Here is a 22,044-nt window from a genome sequence, read left to right as displayed (position 1 = left end):
AACAGTAGCCGTTAGTTTATGAGGTTATACGTAGATCATGCGATCTTATCTAACATCACCGTATACTAGAAAAGGTAATAGACTCATAATCCATCCGTACCACTAGGTAGCGCAGTTCTGTCGTAATAATTTCTTCTTAGAATGTCTACAATAATCCTAGAAATATATGTACAGTTATTTAGTGAGTACTTCTTTTTATAACGACTAACCCCGTTCGTTGAATTTAACCAATGAAATTTAGTAATAGGTTAATTATAGTATAAAAAGTGAATGAGAGCTAAAAAAAAGAAGAGATACTATTATCTAGTATTATCCATTCATGAGCACATATTTCACAAATCAGATTCGTCCAATTGGATGGCCGATCAATTCTAGTCATTAGTAACTAAAAAGATAACTACGTTAAATGTCGATAGAGTGCGCGTCGGTAGGTTACCGCCATTGGAAGAAGAATCGACCGCAGTCAGGTCGTTGCAGAAAAGCGAGCTGTCGTTATATAGCCGACTAGTCGATGCTTGAGGCTTCCCCAGAAAGCTGCATCGTCTCGGTATCGCCATTTTATGTGTTTGGCTCTGACACTGGGACGGTGGGCGCGTGCGGTGTAAGGAGAGCGGCGAGGGAGCGAGAACTAACGCGAATAAGAGAACGAAAAAGAGAGAAAGAGAAGAGAAGACAGAAAGCAAAAAAAAAAAAAGATAAAAAAGAGAGAGAGAAAGAGGGAAAGAGAGAGAGAGAGAGAGAGAGAGAGAGAGAGAGAGAGAGAACGGTAAAGTAAAGTGGAAGCGTTAAGCAGTGAAGAAAACGTTCCTCGTAACGTCGTTCGTCTATATTAGCAAAATGTTACCGAGATATTTCGCGAGCGATATGTGCAAGTAACGACAGGCTTTGCTGCTGTCGTCGTCGTTGTCGTCGTCGTCGTTGCCGTCGTCGTCGTCGTCGTCGTCTGGGTTGCCGTGGCCGTCGCCGTTGCCGTCGTCTTTGGCTCGTTGTTGTTGGTGAACCGATCGGAGGAGCGCGCGCGGCCAAGGGCCCAACTCGGATCGAAATGGTGTAGTGAGTTGTGTTTCGTGAAAGTGCTGTTTTTTCTTTCATCGTTGTCATCTTCCGCTGTATCTTCTCTTTCCATAATATAAAACAAAATTTATATATATGTAAAAACACACGTATTATATACACAGGATATATACCACACACATAGAGAAAGACAGAAGGAGAGAAAGAGAGCACTAATAATAATATCGTTATTCAAGGGAATAAAAGGGAAAGGTGCTCTTTTCTTCCTCTTTCTTAGGTTTTCTTTCTTCGTCCGTGATATATATATATATATATATATATATATATATATATATACACATACATACATACACACATCATACAACATACATACACAATCATACATACATATATACACACACTGTACCTACCTCTTTTGGAGCGCAACTTTCGACACTCCTGCGAAGAGGAAGACGCCTCTTCTTCTTCCTCGTCCATCGAATTCTAAGTTTGCTGCTTCATTGCCAACGTCAACTTTGTCACAACTCTTACTGTGCTACATCATCGTTGTCATTGTCATTCGTACTATTTACCGCAAAGGAGAAAGGGTGTTTGGTACGAACCACGGACGGCCTCTGGAGAGATTCTGGATTTATTGGTGGCAAGACAACCCCAAACGCGGTTTACCATGAGTTCGCGTAATATACCTTCGGATAAAGTGAGTAATTAATATTTTTCTTCGTTATTATTTATATTCTTTCATTTACATTTTTATATGTGTCATATGTGCTAATCTATCTCTACTTTACACTCGTAACACGTCTCCTCATCTTTCTTCGAACATGTCGACAGTACCCGCCCCTTCACTCTACCCCCTCTCTCCTCTCATTAAAGTCCTTTTCTATGTCCTTTAATTTATTCTCTTTCAAAGATACATATTCTATCTTTTCGTAGTGTCATATTTTGTTCACCTCGACTTTACTCCGTTCTATATTTCCCTCTCTTTTTATCTTCTTTTCCCTTCTCCTACATATATCCGTCTCCCTCTCTTCTCTCCTCCATCTCTTTCTCTCTCCCTCTCTTTCTCTCTCTCTCTCTCTTTTCGTTCGAAGGTCACCGAGCATCAAGGGAAGAGAAGAAAATTGTTTATGCGAAAAAACGACACCTGCTACAACAGATGCATTTTTTCTTTATGCAATTTAAGTATTACCCTGCCTACTTCTTTCTTTCTCTCTTTCTCTCTCTCTCTCTCTCTCTCTTTCTCTCTCACTCGTTTTTTAATGTTTTTTTTTTTCGAATTTTAACATGGTCCTACCCCTATGACTTTAACGTTCGCGCCGTTATTTCACCGGATGTCTCCTATCGTGACCTTATTTATCTCTCTCTACTCGCTTTCTCCAGAATGACGTTTATATATATGTATATATACACAGTGCGGATCCTCGACGGAAAAAGTATTCGTGATATACCCGATTCGCGAAAGGAGTATTATTACAGACGCTCGTGTGTGCGAGGAAGATAAAAGTCAAGAGAAATGGGCGAAGTAAAAGAGTAAAAGAAAAAAAAAGAGAGAGAGAGAGAAAGATAGAGAAAGAAAGAGATGATTAAATTATGAATATATGCATGCAGAAAATAGTATGAATTTTCTCGTAATTCTTTAACTTTTTTTATATATATATATATAGTATATAATATGTTTATGAATGGGTTGAAAATTTTTGAGCCTAACATAGAAACTTTTTTATCGGTCAAATTTACTTTTTTTAAAAAACAAACAAAAATATAAATAAGAGTTATTTTTTGATACTTAAAACTTTTCAACCCATCTTATAGAATGTTATATATTCTATAGGATATTTAAGCATTGTATATAATGCCCGGCGTTTTTAGACAATGCATGAAATATGAGAATTATTACAAACTTTCTTTAGACATTGTATATAATACTTAGGCATTTTATAGAATGACAAATGCTATTTAAACAAAGTATGAAAAAAGTTCCTGATAAGGCTATTATGTAAATGATGTGCATTCCTTAAAAATACAAATGTTATTTTGAATAAAAATACAAATGTTATTTTTTGAAAAAGTAATGGGTGATGTGATATTCGAAACGAATCGGAGATGTACTTCATACTTTGTCAGTTTCTCATTTGGCATTCTATAGAATGCCTAGCACATGTGTGAAATATGAATACATTTCATAAATTGTCGGTTAGTTTTAGGCATTATATACAATGCTGGATTTTAATCTTTACCGGTAGCATATATATATACTGGGTAATTCAATAAATGTTATCACCTTTTTATGTTCATTATTTTTGGTTTAATGGAAAAAAATGCTCTGAGCAAAGTTGCACCATTTCAAGGGACACATCCGATGGTCTATTTTTATTAGATTCAAAATAAACGATTTTCTATTTTTCCATATAATTTTTTTTTTTTTTTTTTTTTTTTTTAATTAATTCCTCGTATTATTGCGAAGAGAAAAATTGGAGAGAACACGGTCAATGAAAGATTAGTTTGAGAGATAGGTGTTTTGAAAAATGTCGGGTGATTCACGTTAATGTGAATAAACGATATTTTTTTTTGGTCGAAGTCGGATAAAAATGTCGAAGAAAAAATGGTTCAAGGTCGACTATGTATACGCGATTGTATTTTTTTTCGCATTATTTAAGTACATATGATACGCTTTGTTACAATTATAGACATTAGATCATTAGATATGAACATATAGTGAGTCACAGGAGTATTTTTAACATCTTTGTTATTTTTAAACAATTTATATTTATTTTTAATGCAACGTTTCAAACAACGTTGTTTGTATTATCATTTATGTTAAATTATATTTGTCCATAAAAGAAACTATTTTTTTTGTAATAACAAAATTTATATAAATTTGAATAATACGAAAATGTACACATTTCTTTATAAGAAATTTAAAACTTCGCATTATAAGTGAGTATTAATTATTTAAAATTACCAGTGAGGTCGGGTACGAATATTCTTATGACTAACTGTATATGCGTTACATGTATATTATTTATTGTATACGATTAAAAAGAGTTTAAGACTTTATAACAACATTTTTACTTACGTACATTGGATCAATAAATCATTTCAAACATATTTGGAATAGTTGTTACTGTAAATTTCTAAAACATGAAACATAGGTGATATGTTAATAGTCTATTGTCAAAGAGGACATTCATTACTTATTTACAAGATACCGACGACAAAGACACTTAGTAATCAGATAGAAGCAGTCGTACAGTTATTTGTATTTTAAAATCATTTCAAAACTGCAAGTATAGTTTAGATAACTGAATAATTTATTTTACGCGATGATGAAACTTTATTTATCTATGCTATTTGTACTTACACTCAAGTCAACAGAATTGAAGAAACAAAATTTATTTTATGATTCATTCTGTAATATAAATTTTTATAATTTTTCTATTTAATCTGCTGTCATAATTACCGATATATATCACGTACATATATATTTGTGAATAGGTTTAAAAGTTTCGTGCTTAATTTTTTTTCTCGATCGAACACACATTTATTTAAATGCTTTATTTCTTTTTTGTCTAGGCTTAAAACTTTTCAACCTGAACCTAGTATATTTTTTATTTACATATAAAAATCATATCTCCTCATTTTTGTAATATTACTGTTCATTATCGAATCGATCAGATTTACGATCGATCGTCTATAATTGACGTATACTTACTTATTTTTGTATTTTTTTTTATTAGCCCTCATAAAAACTGTACGAAGTAGGGTAAACCTTCGCATCGTTTAAAAGCGATAAACTTCTCCGACGAGTTAATCCGATCGATATCAACATAATACGATATGTCCATTACGTTGCATCGAATGCTAGTCGAGTTTTATATCCCATTATAACTCGTGTTCTGACATTACCCACGCAGACGTGGCCTCGCGTTTTAATGTAATCCATGGGCATTTTTTCTTTTCTTTTCTTTTCTTTTTTTTTCTTTCTCTCAACAATTATTCTCCCGCTTTACTTTCCATCTAACTCCTTCATTTCATTCTTCCTCTTTTCTCATGTCAGTCTTTTCTCGAGATGGAAAAATGTTAGTTTTATTTTCAGTTGAAATATTCTCTTTCTCACTCACATTTTCTTTCTTTCTCTCTCTCTTTCTCTCTCTCTCTCTCTCTCGCTTTGACGCAGTTAAAATCGATTATCGCAACCGCAATGCGTGTTACCTACGACGTATGAACTGTTTCAACTTGTTATTTAATTGTTTTTAAATAATTATATCGAACACAAAGGTTACTTTCATTATTCATTTAAAGGATTATTAGTTTATGGGCGTTTTCCTAAATTAATCTCTTATAATTTATTAACTCGTACAGTTGTTATAACTATTATTATTATTATTATTATTATTATTAATACAGTTTGGAAAGATTTTGTTTCTATTATTTATTAATTTATAATCGTTGGGAAGATTAAAATATTTCAAAACTGAAGAAAGATCATAAATTTTATTTTTCTTTCTTTCTTACATTAAACTTACGTGTGAACAGATTGAACGAGGATAAAATGTCAAAGATAAAAAGCGATAAGAATAAAGAAGAAAATGTCAATATGTAAGTTTATATAGATAAACTATAATATAATTCCCTTTTCATAGGAAAAAGGAAGAAAGTTATGTACACTTATTAGATACATATGATGAAACTTAAACAATCCTGTTGTAAAAAAAAAAAAAAAAAAATACAAAAAAAATACAAAAAACAAAATAGAAGAGACTCGGTGGGCCGTAAAAATGGATTCGATCGTTTTTCTCTAACTCAACCGATTCTCATTTCTATACCGTAGTCGTCCTAGTCGTTTGTAAAAGCATAGAAAAATATTGAGGGGTAGAAGAAGGTTTTGTTATCTTTCCATCGCTGGTATAGCATCAACAAAGAAAGAAATAGAAAGAGAGAGAGAGAGAGAGAGAGAGAAAAGGTAAAAAAGCTAATATCTAAGTCCTACTCTTCTTTAGTTATTTCGTTTTATTTAGCGATTCGACTCGGTAGAATCCTCATTTTCTCTTTTCTTTCACCTTATTCTCCGTTACATTGTCTTTTAGATCAATGAAAAGGATCGCTTAGACGAAACTAATTATGTGAAAGGAGGATGGAGTAGTACACGACAAAGCGATAGGTTTCTATCGAATCGAATACCATGTACAGACACGTTGTACTCAACGATTCACCCTACGGCATTATTCTATCGGAGACGATACGTTGCGTTACCTGGTCGCTTCGATTTTCTACCCCTCCTCCCCCTCTCGCTCTATCTTTTTTCTTTTTTTCTCTCTCTCTCTCTTTCTCTTTCCATCTCTCCGTTTAGAATCCCTTTGATTTTACCTCTCATTGTATGACCGAGCGTTCCTGTAAAAACGTTCCGATATGTTTCCCTTCCTTTTGTATCAATCCTTTGTCTTTTTTCTCTACCTTTTTTCTTTTTTTTTTTTTTCAATCCCTTTTTATCCCTTCGTAAATGCAACGTGATTTTTACGTAATGCGGACACACAGGTACATATTGGCGATGTTTATATTTTTGTCGTTTTGTTTCTTTTCTTCTTTTTTTTTCTTTTTATATAGATACTTATTTTGTATGTTAAGTAGAGTCGTATATAACATTCTATGTAAATGGGGTCATTTTGGTCAAGCGGCAAACACAAAGGAATAATAATATTTTTATGGATGATTTTTCTCTGTGAAAACAATGAGTCATGTTATTATTATTAAACTTTTAATTAATGGAAAATCAATTTTTTTTAATATACAAACACATCGATAGAATAAGGGTGTATAATTACACGTATTTTAAAACGACGAAAGTTTTATCCGCGAGATCACAAGTTCAACTTAAAAAAAATAATTCGTAAGGGGACTCGCATAGGTGACATTTAATCATTTCATGAATCGTTGATAGAAAAAAATATTAAGAGAATTATATTAACTATTAATAAGAAGGTACTCGTCCCTTTCTTTTAAATTTAAAGTCCGAAAGGATATTTTATTTTAGTTGATTTCATGAAATAAAATATGTTCGTTTCTTGAGAGAGAGAGAGAGAGAGAGAGAGAGAGAGAGAGAGAGAGAGAGAGAGAGAGAGAGAGAAAGATAAATTCCATTGTCGCGAGCGCGCAACATCGCGTGCACATACGTGAGAACTCCCACGCGTTCGTCACACGTCACTTAATGCCAATTTTCTTTTCTGTTTTACGACAATGCTTCTTTTTTATTTATTTATTTCTTTTAGGTTTGTTTGTTTAAAAAAAAAAACATTCGTAAAAATAGATCGAAGTATATGTTTAGAATTTAACGCTAAAATAATATTGAGAGTTGGTCGAACTGTTAAATGTATTTTTTTTATTTCATTTTATTTTTTTGACTTTATTATTATTGTAACGATAAAAATATTATTTTATTATTATATAATTATTATTTCATTTATTTACGAAACTAATAACAAAGTAACTATAATATTATTTGCATTTAATTGTATAATAGATCGGTTAATTTTAATTGTTCATGGTATAAATGGATTATTAGTGTGAATAGTAACTATATTGATAATCAGATAATGAGATATGGAAAAATATAAAATTAAATCTAGAATTTGATTTATGCAAAATTATTTCTTTTTAAAGTAATTGCGTTGAAAATTTGTAGTCTTGTTTAAGTTTTTTTACGTTCTCTCTCGGAAATTGTCATTAGAATTTCATGAAAAAAAATATATTATATTATTTATACGTATTGATGTTTTTCGTTTAATTAATGATCACGAGCTCAAATATTTTCATTTTGGATCGCTCGATTAATTCAGATCAAAGTCAATCGTTTTTATTCGTCACAAACATATACTATTCATACCCCGTTATCGTCCGTTAACGCATATTCGATAAGCTCGGACTTTTGGATTTTTCTGTTTTGTCCGTTTTTAATTCGGATTCGAAAACCATACATTCTTCGCTTTCGCTTTTGAGCCACGTTATGTTTTTGCTCCTCTTTGTATTTTACTCCTCTTGTTGACACATCCAAAAGTTTTCCTATTGTTTTGTTTTGAGATACACTCGTGAAAAATATTTATTGTTATTATTATTAATATATTTCATTTCCCTTTGATTTAGATTTATCGCCATTATCATACCGTTTTCTCATTCATCTTTCTCTATTTTTTTTTCTTTCTGTTTTTATGGAAAAGAAAAAAAAATACTTCGAACAATACGAGTCCTTTTTAGTAGTACTCGAACAGAATACGAACTGATTCAAGATCAAAAATAAATCGGTATTCGATTACTTCGATCTGCATGTCGCCGGGTAAGCCGATTGGAAAAGTCGACTTTTGGTATTTCCAATAACTCACGCGTTGATATAGGTTTGGAGATTTTATTTTCTAATCCGTAAGCTATGGTATTACTTACGTACACTGCTGGTAATCAACAATAGCGTCGTATCGATAGATTTTAGTCTTCATACCAAAAGAGAAAATATTTTCTTCCTACCGGTTGTTGCATTTTATTATACAAAAATGTAAATATATAATTATGTATTAGAAATGTTTATATTTATTTGAAGCTCTACAATGAATCGAGAAGATAATAGTTTTTTTTTCCTCATAGGTGATTACAGTTACTACAGAAGAGAAACAGAGGTCTATTAATATGGGGTCCGGAAATACTTCATTTCTGTGATCTAAGACTTCAATTATGTTTCTTGTATTTGCCGGAATTATGACACACTCTGTTAATATTTCCTTACAGAAATATTTAAAATGTCAACCTCCTGTTTGAATTTCTTCTCGGAATTTTCGTTACACCATATGTATATATGTACATAGGTTGACAAGTGAATGGTTTATTCGCTGTATTTTGTTTTTCATTGAGAATAGAATAATAAATTTATTGGAGTTTCGTTTTACGAGAAATCGTTCGATGTGTTACATTTTCCCAAGAAATTCTGGAATCACCGATATTGCAAGAAAACTCACATTCTTACGGATATTGCGTATTGCGGTTGGTTCGAGCGCATACGAATCGAGGATCGAATCAAATTCTACTGTATTTTCTTTCTTTCGGTAAATATTGATACAGACTTATTTGTTTCGTTGGAAATTTTTGAACGAATGGGAACGATCGCTCGGACGATTGTTGAACGAATAGGAAAAAAAAGAGGGGAAAGAAAAATAAATGTAAACGTTCGAAAAGTCGGTGACATAGATTTTGTCCTTTTTTACTTCTCTCTATCTATCTATTTATCTATCAATCTATCTATCTATCTATCTATCTATTTATCTATCAATCTATCTATCTATCTATCTATCTATCTATCTATCTATCTATCTATCTATCTATCTATCTATCTATCTATCTATCTATCTATCTATCTATCTATCTATCTATCTATCTATCTATCTTTTGTTAATTTATACTGATCCCTTTTTTCGCTAAATAAAAATATATTCCTTTGAAAAGCTTCGAATCGTGATAGAAATATATTCTTTCTGGATTTATTTTATTCGTGTTTGTGGGCTTATACGTATGTATGTGCATATTCCTAATAGATCGATATATGAGATTACTCGTTTGCTTTTGGAAAAAAAAAAAATTGGAAAAATTACTTCGACCTACAACGTAATTAGAAAATGTGTGAGTTTTCTCGTTAATTCATTATTAACGTACACAATATATATATATAATTACAGATAAATTCTAATAAGTATTTTTTAATTTGTTCCCATTAAGAGTTTATTAATAAAATATAATTTAATTATAAATTAAATTACACAGACGTATGTATATACACATATACACACAGATTTTATTATATATATAAAATAAATTTTTTACTAAAATTCGTTAAAGAAAATATCTCACGTAAATGTTATATTTTCAATCAAGATCTGTATAATCTTAAGTTAGGGAAACACAAATAGGTAATTATACGTAGATATAGAATTCAACCAGCATTTGTGGTAATTCCAACAATTCTTTTTATCGTAAAATCGATTAATCAAGAATCAAAGGAACGCAATCGACGAGAGACGAGGCGGTTGATTTTTAAAAGCGGAAGAACGAATCAGAGAGAGTACATTGGTTGATGATGGTCGAGCGAGGAATTTCTTGAAATCGAAATTACATTGTTAAGCCGGCCGAGAGACTTTGAAGCGTAACTATGGGTCGTTGCATCGTTGACCCTTATCCGCTACTCTGCACTTGTGCACGATCTCACGAAACGGACCAAGCTTCCTCCGACACCAATCGAAGAGCCGTAATTTAACCTCACTGATTTTTCTCTTCCTTCTATATCTTTTTTCCATCTCTCTCTACTTCTCTTTCTTTTACTTACAATCTCTTTTTTTTTATTTTTTTTTTTTAGTATACCCTCTTTTAACTCATCTCGCTCGTTATTACAAAGACGTTAACGTTATATCCAGAATGAACCATGCTCGAAGTGATCGAATTTAATTCGATTTAGATCCTACTGAATTCGTTAGAATTCATCATGGACAAGTAATTTTATCATTCTTTTTCCCCACCTTTTCTATTTCTTTCTTTTTCTTTACGTCAATTGTAGGATTGGCTCAAATTACGGTTGGTAGAAATTTACCCAACGTTGAATGATTTTAAATTCATTTATAATTTAATTTAAAGATAATGACAGAGTCACAACCTGCATATATTTTTCATGCAATTTATTGTTGTATAATGTATATTAATCAATAAAAATGTCAGTGGTTATTTCAAATATAAATCAAAAATAATAATATATAAGTTAATTGAACTATAATTGTATAATTTATTTTCTAATTATCGTATCTTATAGCACCGCGAATGATGCTATATCACTATTGTTTGTTTTTATATATAAATACTGAAAGAGGATAGATAAATATTAAGTATAGCAAATGATATAAGCTACTAACGTTTCTTATTGGTCGGATAATACTTGCTTTCAGCATCCCTCGATGTGAGAATGTAAAAGGAAACGTTGAAATGCGAGATGCTTCCTTTCTAACAGGTAACTTCGATAAGTAGGTGCAATCCAAGCTGTCGTTACCTTATCCTACACCTAGTTTGCCTTGATCCTGAATTCTGAACATTTGATTCTATTCAAAGATGTAAATGCAATGCAAGAAACTTGTAACTCTTTGTTTCAAAAGATCTAATTCTTTATATCTTTCTCGTAATGCTTATTTTTTTATTTACATTTCTTACATTGATCGTTGTTATTCCTCTCATAAAATATTATACATATATACAATGAAAATACATAACTTCGATATTTTTATGAATGTTTACAATTGTAATCACATACACTAAAACATTAAATTAATATTAGTGCAATTACTTGTTTACTTAATTAAAAAATACAAAACAGAAAATAACATTAGTCTCACGTTTAAAATTCGTTAGATGAAAATTGACTTCCCGAAATGGAATCAATATAATTGTGATATTTAAAAAGAAGAATAACAAGAATAGGATATATTGTAATCCAAAAGAAAAGAGAAAAAAAGAAATATGGAAGAAAAAATTATTAAAAAAGAAAGTAAAGAAAGTAATACTCGTATATTACAAGAGAGAGATAGAGAGAACAGAATCATAGCTTATTAAAGCGTAATCATTATGAATCGATAAAGGATTATTTTTATGAACGATACAAAAAGAAAAAGAAAAAAAGAGTAATATATAGCATTAAACTACGGGAATTATTAACGTTAATTACATCCCAAAAAAGCATGCATCCCGCAAAGGCACGCCGGTTTAATCATCCTGGCTAGGCTATAAACGTAAAAAGATGAGTAGACAAATAGAAAGAGAAAGGAAAAGAGAGAGAGAGAGAGAGAGAGAGAGAGAGAAAATTTAGGATGTATAACGAACAGTGCCAGTATAAATGGTCGAGAAGGGTAGGAAATCGATCGACGACGAGTTGGAGACGAAATGAGCAACCTCGATATTTGGGACAAGGCGAAAAATGCGGGTCGACCTAGAAAATCGCTGCGGGGCGGCGAAGGTTGCTAGCTGCTGCGTGGGTAGAAAAGGGTGGGGGTGATACCTAGAGAGTAAGAGAGGGATACAAGGTAGGAGAGAGAGAATTAGAGCTAAGGAAGGAAGGAGACAGAAATCTGATTCTAGCTCAGCATCGTCGATTATTCTTCTTTTCCTCCTTCTTCTTTCGACTAGAGTAGTTCAACATGTTATTGCGCACACACACACACACACACACACACACACACACACACACACACACACACACACACACACACACACACACACACACACACACACACACACACACACACACACACACACACACACACACACACACACACACACACACACACACACACACTTTCTGGATTAATATTTTTTTTCCTTCTTATATATGTATACTTCTATTTATTTATTTATTTATTTATTTATTTATTTAATTATTTATTCACAACCCTTCCCTTAATATCCTTTTTTTTTCTTCTTGTTTCCTTTGCCTTTAAAATGATATCGCTTCGTTAATTTCCCATTGAAAAAGTACACACCCTCTGTCACTTACGTCATGCTCTTTTTTTTACTCTCTTTAGTTCACGTCACGTGTTATTCTTCTATTTTTGCCTATTTCGTTTTTTACTACTTTCTTAAGTCTTCCTCTCTGTCGTCGTTGTTGTTGTCGTCGTCGTCGTCGTCGTCGTCGTCGTCGTCGTCGTCGTCGTCGTCGTCGTCGTCGTCATCATTCTCTTGCCACGATAGAACGAATTAAACGAAGCTACTACGTGTTTCACACTATCCGTTCTTTTTCTTTCATATGTTTAACACCTTTTTTTTTCTTCTTTTCTTTTTTTCTTTTTTTGTTTTTTTGTTTTTCTTTTTATGCGTATGCAACTCTACTCTACACTAGTCTACTGTACTCTACTCGGAGAGAAGGGTTTTCTTTGCTCAAGAAGAGAAAAGTTTCGAAAGCATCCTCTTTCAAATTTGTAGAATGTTGAAAAAGAAAGAAGATTCCTCGACCTTTTTTTTTATTTTCTTCTTTTCTCTTTCTCTTTCTTTTTCTTTTTCGTTCTTCTTCACGACGAAATTTTAAAAATATATCTCATGCACGTTTTATCGCTGACGGCTGACTTGAAAAATCGTTTTTACAAAATTCTTTTGCTTCTAAATTTAATTCTCGCTATTGCATCTGATTTTTTTCCCGATGTGTTCGTCATACTCGAATTATATGCTTACGTTTTTTTCTCCCCTCCCCCTTATTATTTGTTAAGTTAAATTTAATGTATGATTATTGATATAGAACTCGACAATAAAATTGAACATGTTCTGTGATATTATTTGTTTAACACTTTTTAATGATCTTGTTTTAAATAAATACACAGAAATAAAAATAACATTCATTAAGTTAATATAAATATTTAAATACATAACATGACTTAGCATGTATCATAATGATACCACCAAAAATATTTCAAATATTATTTTTTCTTTATTTCGCATATTTACATACCTTAACACTTAAACGAGCAAGTAATTGTTTTCCGATTAAAATACGAACAGATATTTTAAGTATGTACACAGATGACAAATGTATACGCTTATGAGTGTTGTTTTAAATGACAATTTTTATTTAAAATAAGAACGTACGAATAAACGCGAGACATCAAATTTTTTTTCAGCTTTCAAAGTAACCTGGTTGGAGTTGAAATTAAAGTAATTATTATGACGATTGATATCAATAATATTTACCAACATTAAACAAAGGATGACGATCGACTTCCAACAGATTTTATTAACCTTTATTGTTTAAATTTATCAACATTGAATAATAAACGTTAACGAACAGATTAAACCAATATAGGATAGCGTAGAATATAAAGAATATAAATGAGTTACTTTTTAACGTATTACAGAAAAAAAAATTAAATTGTACAAAATGTATGAACGTTTAAAAATAATTTATTAAACAACATTTAATGAAATTTTACACACAAACAATACCAAAGTTAATACTTCATTTTTTGCCAGGTTCGATTTTTATGTGTTAATTGTTACAATAGTAATTGTATCATTGATACAGGTTTGTTAAGGTTGGGATGTTATCTGCTATATTATTCGTATATACAATCTTTCATATAGCTCCAATGAAAGAAATATAGTGAAGGGATACAGGATGAATAGGGTGACTAAAAAATGAGCACATTGCGTTTGATCCTGCGAGTAGGAAACGTGTTATTTAGAGACGACTTCAGTTGAAATTCCAATATGGGGGAGCTCCAATCGACTGAAAGATAATTTGGGGTCGCAAATCTTCTACCTGAAGATACTTAAGGATACTACGTACCGTTAAAACGTGTCAAGACAGGCAGTATCAAGAGGTAGACTAAAAGGTGTCTAATAAATTTTTTGAATGTTCTCTCGTATTTTATGTTTATAACATTTTCCTCTCTTTCATAATTTCTTTTACGCGAACTGTTATAAAATGTTTTACATTGGGATACTAACCACCATGTACGTGCATCTGTTTTTTTTCCTTCGCAACGTGTTTACTCCCTAAAACGTAACGAGAAAGTCATTTTGAGTTAAAAAAAAGTTAAAAAAAGAAATTTTCACTATAGGATTTTTTATTCCCCGATGTTTAACTTGTTTATTTAAACGAGGTAAATGAGTATCTACTTCCTACAACGTGGTAGTATAAATGAAATGTGCGTTCCGTTAGCTCATCCACTTTTGGTTAAGCAAAAAGATGATCCAACGGAACGTAGCAGCATCCCTTTAGGTCTACAGGGACTATCCGTGCACGTGAGAGAGAAACATTTCTTATGAAATGAGCCGGGACATAGCAGTTTCAATGCAAAACGCAAATCGGACTCGCATAATCGGAATCACAGCTTAAAGTACTTTTGCATAATAATATTATCTTAGCGCTTACAACGTGCTACGTATAGCCACGAATATGTTTCCTCCCCTCGTACCTTTTTTCTTATTTCGCTTACTATCTAGGGATCTGAAAACGATGAGAGAGAAAGATAAAGAAAGGGAGTGAGAAGACAGAACGAGAAAGACTACTTTAGACCCTTTTACGCGTTTATGAGTCGCCTATTCGTACGTAAACACACTGCTGTAAGCTTTTATTTTAGAACCCGTTGTTTCTTCTTTTCTACGGTACTTTTTGCATTATGCTGTTACCTCGTTCGTTTACACACCCAATAAAAGAGAAAATTTTATTAATGAGAGCGTTTCTACATTATGCAAATACTCTCAGTCGTATCTACTTGCTCTCTCCTTTTTTTCTTTCTCTACTATCATCATTTGTTCATTTTGAGAAATAAATTAACGATATATATATATATATATATATATATATATATATATATATATATATTGTGTGTGTGATGCCAAGTGTATATGTGTTGAAAATAAAAAAATATAATTTTATAAAAATTTCGTTAACTTTTAGTAAAGTTATGAATGTAAGCTTGATCAAAAGTTCAGTTAAATTAATGAGAAGTAGAGACCTTAAGTAGCTTCAAGTGGTTACATAAGCAAACTGTTAAAGAAGGAAAGTTAATTGAGTCTTTTTATCTCGTTTTTCTTTTGTTAAAATTAAATACCAAATTTAAGTATAGCAAATTTTTTTAATTTTTAGAGGTATTATATTATACATATATAATATATTTAATTAGATTAATCAAATTACGTGTAAAGTCACTTACTACACCTTTGTTCCAAAATGACTTTACTTAGCTTACATTGATATTTTTAAAATGACTTTATTTTGTTAATTTACTATCAATTACTTCATAAAAAGTATTAATAAAAATTTTAGTTTTCTCATTAAAAATTTGTTCGACGAGCAATCATTCAGATTAGTTAACGATTTTTGGTTATATAATCATAGACAAATTATAATGAATTAAATATTATTTTGATAAAGAGAAGTGTATGTTATTTATATATATATATTTACAGGTACGTATAATATATAGATATATTTTCGAATATAAACTCGGACGTGAAATAGACAAGAGGGGGCTAACACAGCATCGACGAAGTACGTTCGATTGATTGCATCTGTTCGATTGCACATTCGTATTACAATCGCGCATTCGATTGGTTACCAATCCAATCTAATTTACACGCGACGGATGGACGCAAAGGCAACTGATCACTAATAATCCTCGCTCGAGTGGCGACGTGTGTAGAGATGACAACGATAGGCTCATATTTGTGTAGTATACGGGGGCTCTGGTCATTTGCGCTTCGCTAATATATCGATAATGTAAGATACATAACACTTTATGTATAACTCGATAGTGAGGTTCAATGAAAGTGGTAATTCGATATTTATATGGCTTTTCGAATTCAAATAATTTCTATGTTTTTTTAATTTTCATTTTTAATGATTTATTATTAATCGATACTTTAGCTTTTATATTAATTAATGTATGAAGTTAATTATTGTTATGTAAGTTGTAACTATTATAGTCAGGCCTAGTTTTTATTTTGTACTTTAATACCTCGAAACTGATATATATATATATATATATATATATGTATGTATATTATTTTTGCATGTTGATAACCTGTAACTTAAGAATATGATAATTAAACTTAACATTGAATTTGCGAAACTAAATATACGATGAATTAAAAACGATTGTATTAAAAGCATCTTTTTCATTTTAATCGTTTTAAATTTATAAAAAAAAAAAAAATCTAAATTCTTTGTACTTATAGGGAAACATTGAAAATCGTTGGAATATTTAAAAATCTACAAACCATTTGAATTTTTCTCTTCGAGAGCTGTTCTTATTTTATATGGCAATTAAACGAAAATTTGAAATACGATTTTAATTAAATATAAAAAAAGAGTTGACTCTGAGGTATATAATTGATTCATGAATGAATTCGTTTAATTATGGATGCGTTAATAAAGACATTTTTAATAGAATAATAAAAGAAAAGAAAAAAATATACCGTTTAACCGAAGATAACATTTATCTATTTAGCAACGAGTTAGCAAAATACGTCTTTTCTACGTCAATGTTGTTAAATTGTATAATTCAATGAAATCGTGGAAATTCTATTTCATGGTTTAGTTGATTATTTTATGAATTAACGAATTTTACGTTTTACCAGTCACACACACACACACACACACACACATATATATATATATATATAAATTTTCTTTCTATGAAGAAATAAAATAGAAGAAGGAAGTTGTAGAAGAGGATCTTTATTCGCAGTAAACTCGAAAGAAAGGGTTATCATTGCCGTGGATCTAAAGAAAACGGTAACTGTAACGGACGCGTACGATGCGTGAAGAAACGAGAGAGAGAGAGAGAGAGAGAAAGAAAGAGTAAAAAAAGATGAAGAGTTAAAGAAAGGGAGAAAAGGAGAAGGATAGAGAGAAAGAGAGCAAGAGTAGGGGGCGGGGAGGGGGAGATGTCTTGAAGAAGTAGGAGGCGGAAAGAGAGAAAGGTAAATGAAGCCGGCAGATAAAGATCCCGTCTTGACGTCAGTACAGTACTTACGAACGCGTTCGACGGTATATTCGTATTTTTTTCTGGTTATATGCTAACATAAGACTCTTCTCCTTGGAAATACGACGAAAAAAACTAAGACGAAGAAGAAGAAGAAGTGTAAGAGAAGAGAAAAAAAGGAAAGAACAGAGGCTAGGGAATAAAAAAAAAGGATATCTACTTTTAAATACCGGAACGAGATATGATTCAGCTGTGTGTAGGAGGAGGTCTCTGCAAAGTTTTTTTTTATCCTTTTTTTTTTCTTTCGGAGAATCGAAAAGAAGCGTTGAAGTTACTACCCGTTTGATCCCACCTCCCCGTATGGGAGCATATCTACGCGTTTAAAAATATCTATCCTTTCTTTTTATCGTAGTCGCATTTCGGAATGTTTAGAACGAAGAGTAACAAAAAAAAAGAAAAACGAAAAAAAATATATCCCTTACACGAGAAACAGAGTATAGGTGGGAACGAAACGAGACGAGACGATTTTTATCGGTGGTTTTAAAGTATATATATACATATATATATGTATATAGGTATAGTGTATATAAGGCTGGTATGTAGAGGAAATGTCCGTTAAGTACGGATAAGAATGATCGGTGCTTTAAACCGTCAGCACTTTTCATCCCTCTCGTAATTTTTATTCTTCGATTTGCTCCTACATTTTTTTTTTTTTTTTAATAAAAAAATTTCGAATGTTTCTTTTTTAATTTGTTTTTCTCTCTTTCTCTCTTACTCTTTTTCTCTCTTCATTTATTTCTACAAACATAATGACAAAACGTAGAAACGAGTTACGAGGTTTGCCATAGATCTCTCTCTCTCTTTCTCTCTTTCTCTTTCTCGAAGAAAAGTTGTATTGTACCGACAAATCGACTACATTTCTTCTTTTCACGGCAAATTTTCTTAAGAGGAACTCTCGAGAAGATTGCTCTCAAGCGAATACCGAATCAAGAATTACAAATGTACGATAAGAAGTTACAGCTCACGAGTGGTGGTTCTTCGAACGATGTTGTTTTTCATGTTTTTCTCTCATTTTTTTTATGCAATTGCGTGATTAACAAGCGAGAAAGAAAAATTAATTCGATTAATAAATCAAGAAAGAAATTTTTCAAATGTGTATATTATATTATATTATTATGGTTTTATTTCAATCTACATTCGATTTGAGGAATAAAACTCATCTCTCTTTTATTTTGTCATTTTATTTTATCTCCTTTCACGGTCGTAATTAAATCGTCGTACTTTGGGACATCCAGGGAGTGAAAAGTTCTTTCCTCTCTGTTTTTATTTATTTTTTTATTTAATTTTTCTTTTTATTTTTTATTTTTTTTATTTTTTATTTTTTTTTTTTACACGCTTTCATAAAAACGTACCTGACCGCGCACAAAGAGAAAGTGTACGGACTACTTGTGTTATTCTTGTGAAATCCACGAGTGCTTTATCGTGCGCGTAGCTTGTTTACTGTATTATAACGGAATGCTCGTTGTCGTCGTGAGGCTTTTGCGAGAAGAAGAAGAATAGAGAAAAATGAATTAAAGAGAGAAGGGATGGAAGGGAGGAAAGTACTTTAGGAAAGAATAAGGGACTTTTTGGCGAATGAAGTCAAACGCAATGAAAAAGAAAATGATGCGTTTGGTTGCAATTTGAAGTATCATCAAAGAATAACTCGAAGAAGCGTCAATAACGAGCACTGGAAACGACTTTCAATATTTCTTTTCTGTGTGTACGTTATCAATCTTCCTTTTCTTCTTTTTACATTATATATATGTATCTTATTCTGTTCAGTTTTTCTTTTTCCTCTTGTATTTTCTAGTAGAAAAGATCTTGCATGGATTGAAATCCTTGTTTCCTTGATGCAGTTTATCATTGAAAGTCAGCGAGATTTTACATACACGTATATCGTGTATATATATAACTAAGAGATGAAAAGGTTAAAAAATATTGTCAGCTTGGAGATTTTTTTTTTATTTGCAAAGTACTTGTAACGCGTGCTACCTGCCTAGAAAATATATTCTTTTTTTTGTTTTTAGACTTCTTATATTATAATATTAAAGGTTAGAAACATTTCTATCTTGTTCTATATAAAATTTTACTAGTTGTACGTTTTCGGTCAATGATTGTTGTATGCAATATGCAAAATTACAAATGTTTCGTTCCTCGGCGCAAAATATAATTTTATGATCCTAGAAAAAAATTGATTTATATTATATAGAGAATATTATTTATTGTATTGTATTGTATTGTACTTATACTGTCATCACACGAATCAAATACAAATAATTATTTAAGTGTTCTTATAGTCTAAATGATGTAACGATTATAAGATTTTTTTGTTTGGTTCTTTTTTATCAGAAATTGGACATTTGGCTGAACAGTCGACACTGCGGAGAGATTCTCACACAACAGATGTGACTGATTGTCAAGAAAGACTGCTCTTGTTACTTTTCCGTGCCAAAAATGTTCTTCTACGATTTGTTAGTTAGTTTTCTTAAGGGAAAAAATTATATTTAGTAACTATTCGTTTTTATTATCATTTTACGTTAGCCTTATAAGATGATAATAATCATTAGTAAGTTTTTATTATTTCTATTTTTTTGATAGAATGATTTTATTAAAAATTTTCTAAATTATATGTCGTACGAAAGACCTTAACCTTAAAATCTTTGAAATGTTTTAACCTTCGTATAGAAATTTATACGTAATATAATATCCATCTCGAAACCATGTAAACATCCTATATGCTTGACTATGTTTATACATAAGGAAAGAGAATCTTATAGCCGTCAGTCGAGAACCGTCAGCTGTGGAGAGAATACTTTTGATAATATAAAATTGGAATTGTTATTTCATCAACATCCTTGTGTAATACTTATACGTATGTACAGTATATTAAATCAGAATCATATGATGTATCAATGTCCTTTAGAACATATTACGTCATCGTTAGAATTCTTTTTATTTTTTTCTTCAACCGATTACATTTGTTTTTTCTTTTTTCTTTTCTTTTTTCATCTTCTGTTTACTGACTATTAGTCTATAAAAAGCATCACAAGATTAATTCGCGTAAATGGGGGGGGGGGTAGAAGGGGAAAAAAGACGAATGTCAGGAAAATAGGACGAGAATAAAAGGATTAAGAATGGATGGGAGAGGCTAATACTGGCTAAGTCTGTAGTTATAACGCTTCTAACATGACACATGATACGTATATATATATATATATATATATATGTGTGTGTGTGTGTGTGTGTGTGTGTGTGTACTTACCGCGAACGTTCGGTATGGATCGTTGACGTTACATAAAGAGAGAGAGAGAGAGAGAGAGAGAGAGAGAGAGAGAGAGAGAGAGAGGACCTCGATTACGTGAAAAACAGCTTTGTGTTTGGACGAAATAAATGGACTTTTCTAATACTTCGACCTTGGAACTTCCGAATCGGTCGAACATCGAACAAATCGAAGTAGATTAATGTCGACATAAACGACTAAGTTTTATCTATGTCCTTGAAGTAGTTAACGTTTTCTATTTTATTTTTTTATAAAAGTTTTTCCGTGAATCCTTAAAATCATTTATAAATTTTCGCGTGCAAAGCGTGTGTATCTTTCAGACTTTTTTCGTTATTTTGTCTTTTGTAATTCTCCGACCGAAGAGGAGACAGACTTCTCTCCGTGATATTACATATTCAGAGTTCGGTACTGCTCAAGAATACGAAAGCATCCGCGAACGAATTTGTTACGAGTTCGAGTTTTGAATAGACCAACCAACCCCCATCGCAAATGCAGACAAAATGACGACTACGATATACTATATATATATATATATATATATATATATATATATAGTATAGAGGGAGAGAGAGTTCACCCTCGCGTACCTACTGTGCAAACTGATCTGGAAAGGAAGAAAAAGATATGCAAATAATAAATATACAAAACAAAATAATACCCCGGAAAAAAAGTGATGTAACCTATTCTTTTCTTTTATCGAAAAAAAAAACAAAAATTCCTTTTCCCGGTTTTTCCTCGCTTCGCAATTTTATATCGTTGAAGATAATTTTCTACGTATGTGTGGTACGTATCATCGAAGACGTTTATACAAATTATCTTTTTCTTTTTCATTCTTTCTCTTTAATAATAAAACAGATATTATTTTTATGAAAATTCTATGCTTCCTTTTTATCTATAATTTTTTTCTTTTTTTTTTTTTGCTTCATTAATAAACCTGGTTAGATGAATGAAACTATATAACGTAAACGATATAATGTGCGAAATATTTTATTTTTTATATTTTAGTTCGATGAAAATGTATCGATAGGATAAAATAATAAAGGAAAAGATAAAACGAGTCAAAGATAATTTTGTAAATTGTTCGGTCGAGGAGCTTATTAACGAAATAGAATCGTAAATTTATGATTCCTTCCAGTATCGAACGAAACTAGTATTCGCGACATTATGGTAGAGGAAAAAAGAAAAAAAAGGATGAAAGAAAGAGAGGAAAATGTAGAGTGCGAG

The 22,044-nt window shown here is 31.4% G+C and overlaps 1 protein-coding gene across 1 annotated transcript in view; it reads left to right on the top strand.

Annotated features, from left to right (window-relative positions):
- The first annotated feature begins 1,576 nt into the window (after window positions 1–1,576).
- Window positions 1,577–22,044, top strand: part of UBL3 (ubiquitin like 3) — a 111,722-nt gene continuing 91,254 nt past the window's right edge. The window contains exon 1 of the mRNA XM_015329496.2: window positions 1,577–1,711. Within this exon, the coding sequence (XP_015184982.1) occupies window positions 1,682–1,711 (30 nt within the window). The 5' untranslated portion in view covers window positions 1,577–1,681. The remainder of the gene's footprint in view (window positions 1,712–22,044) is intronic.

The sequence above is a fragment of the Polistes dominula genome, unplaced genomic scaffold (assembly GCF_049000335.1).
Source record: "Polistes dominula isolate Pdom_NZ unplaced genomic scaffold, Pdom_raw_medaka contig_15, whole genome shotgun sequence".
Taxonomy (NCBI): Eukaryota; Metazoa; Arthropoda; class Insecta; order Hymenoptera; family Vespidae; genus Polistes; species Polistes dominula.
Note: the sequence above shows the minus strand (reverse complement) of the source record. Positions and strands in the feature narration are given on the sequence as shown.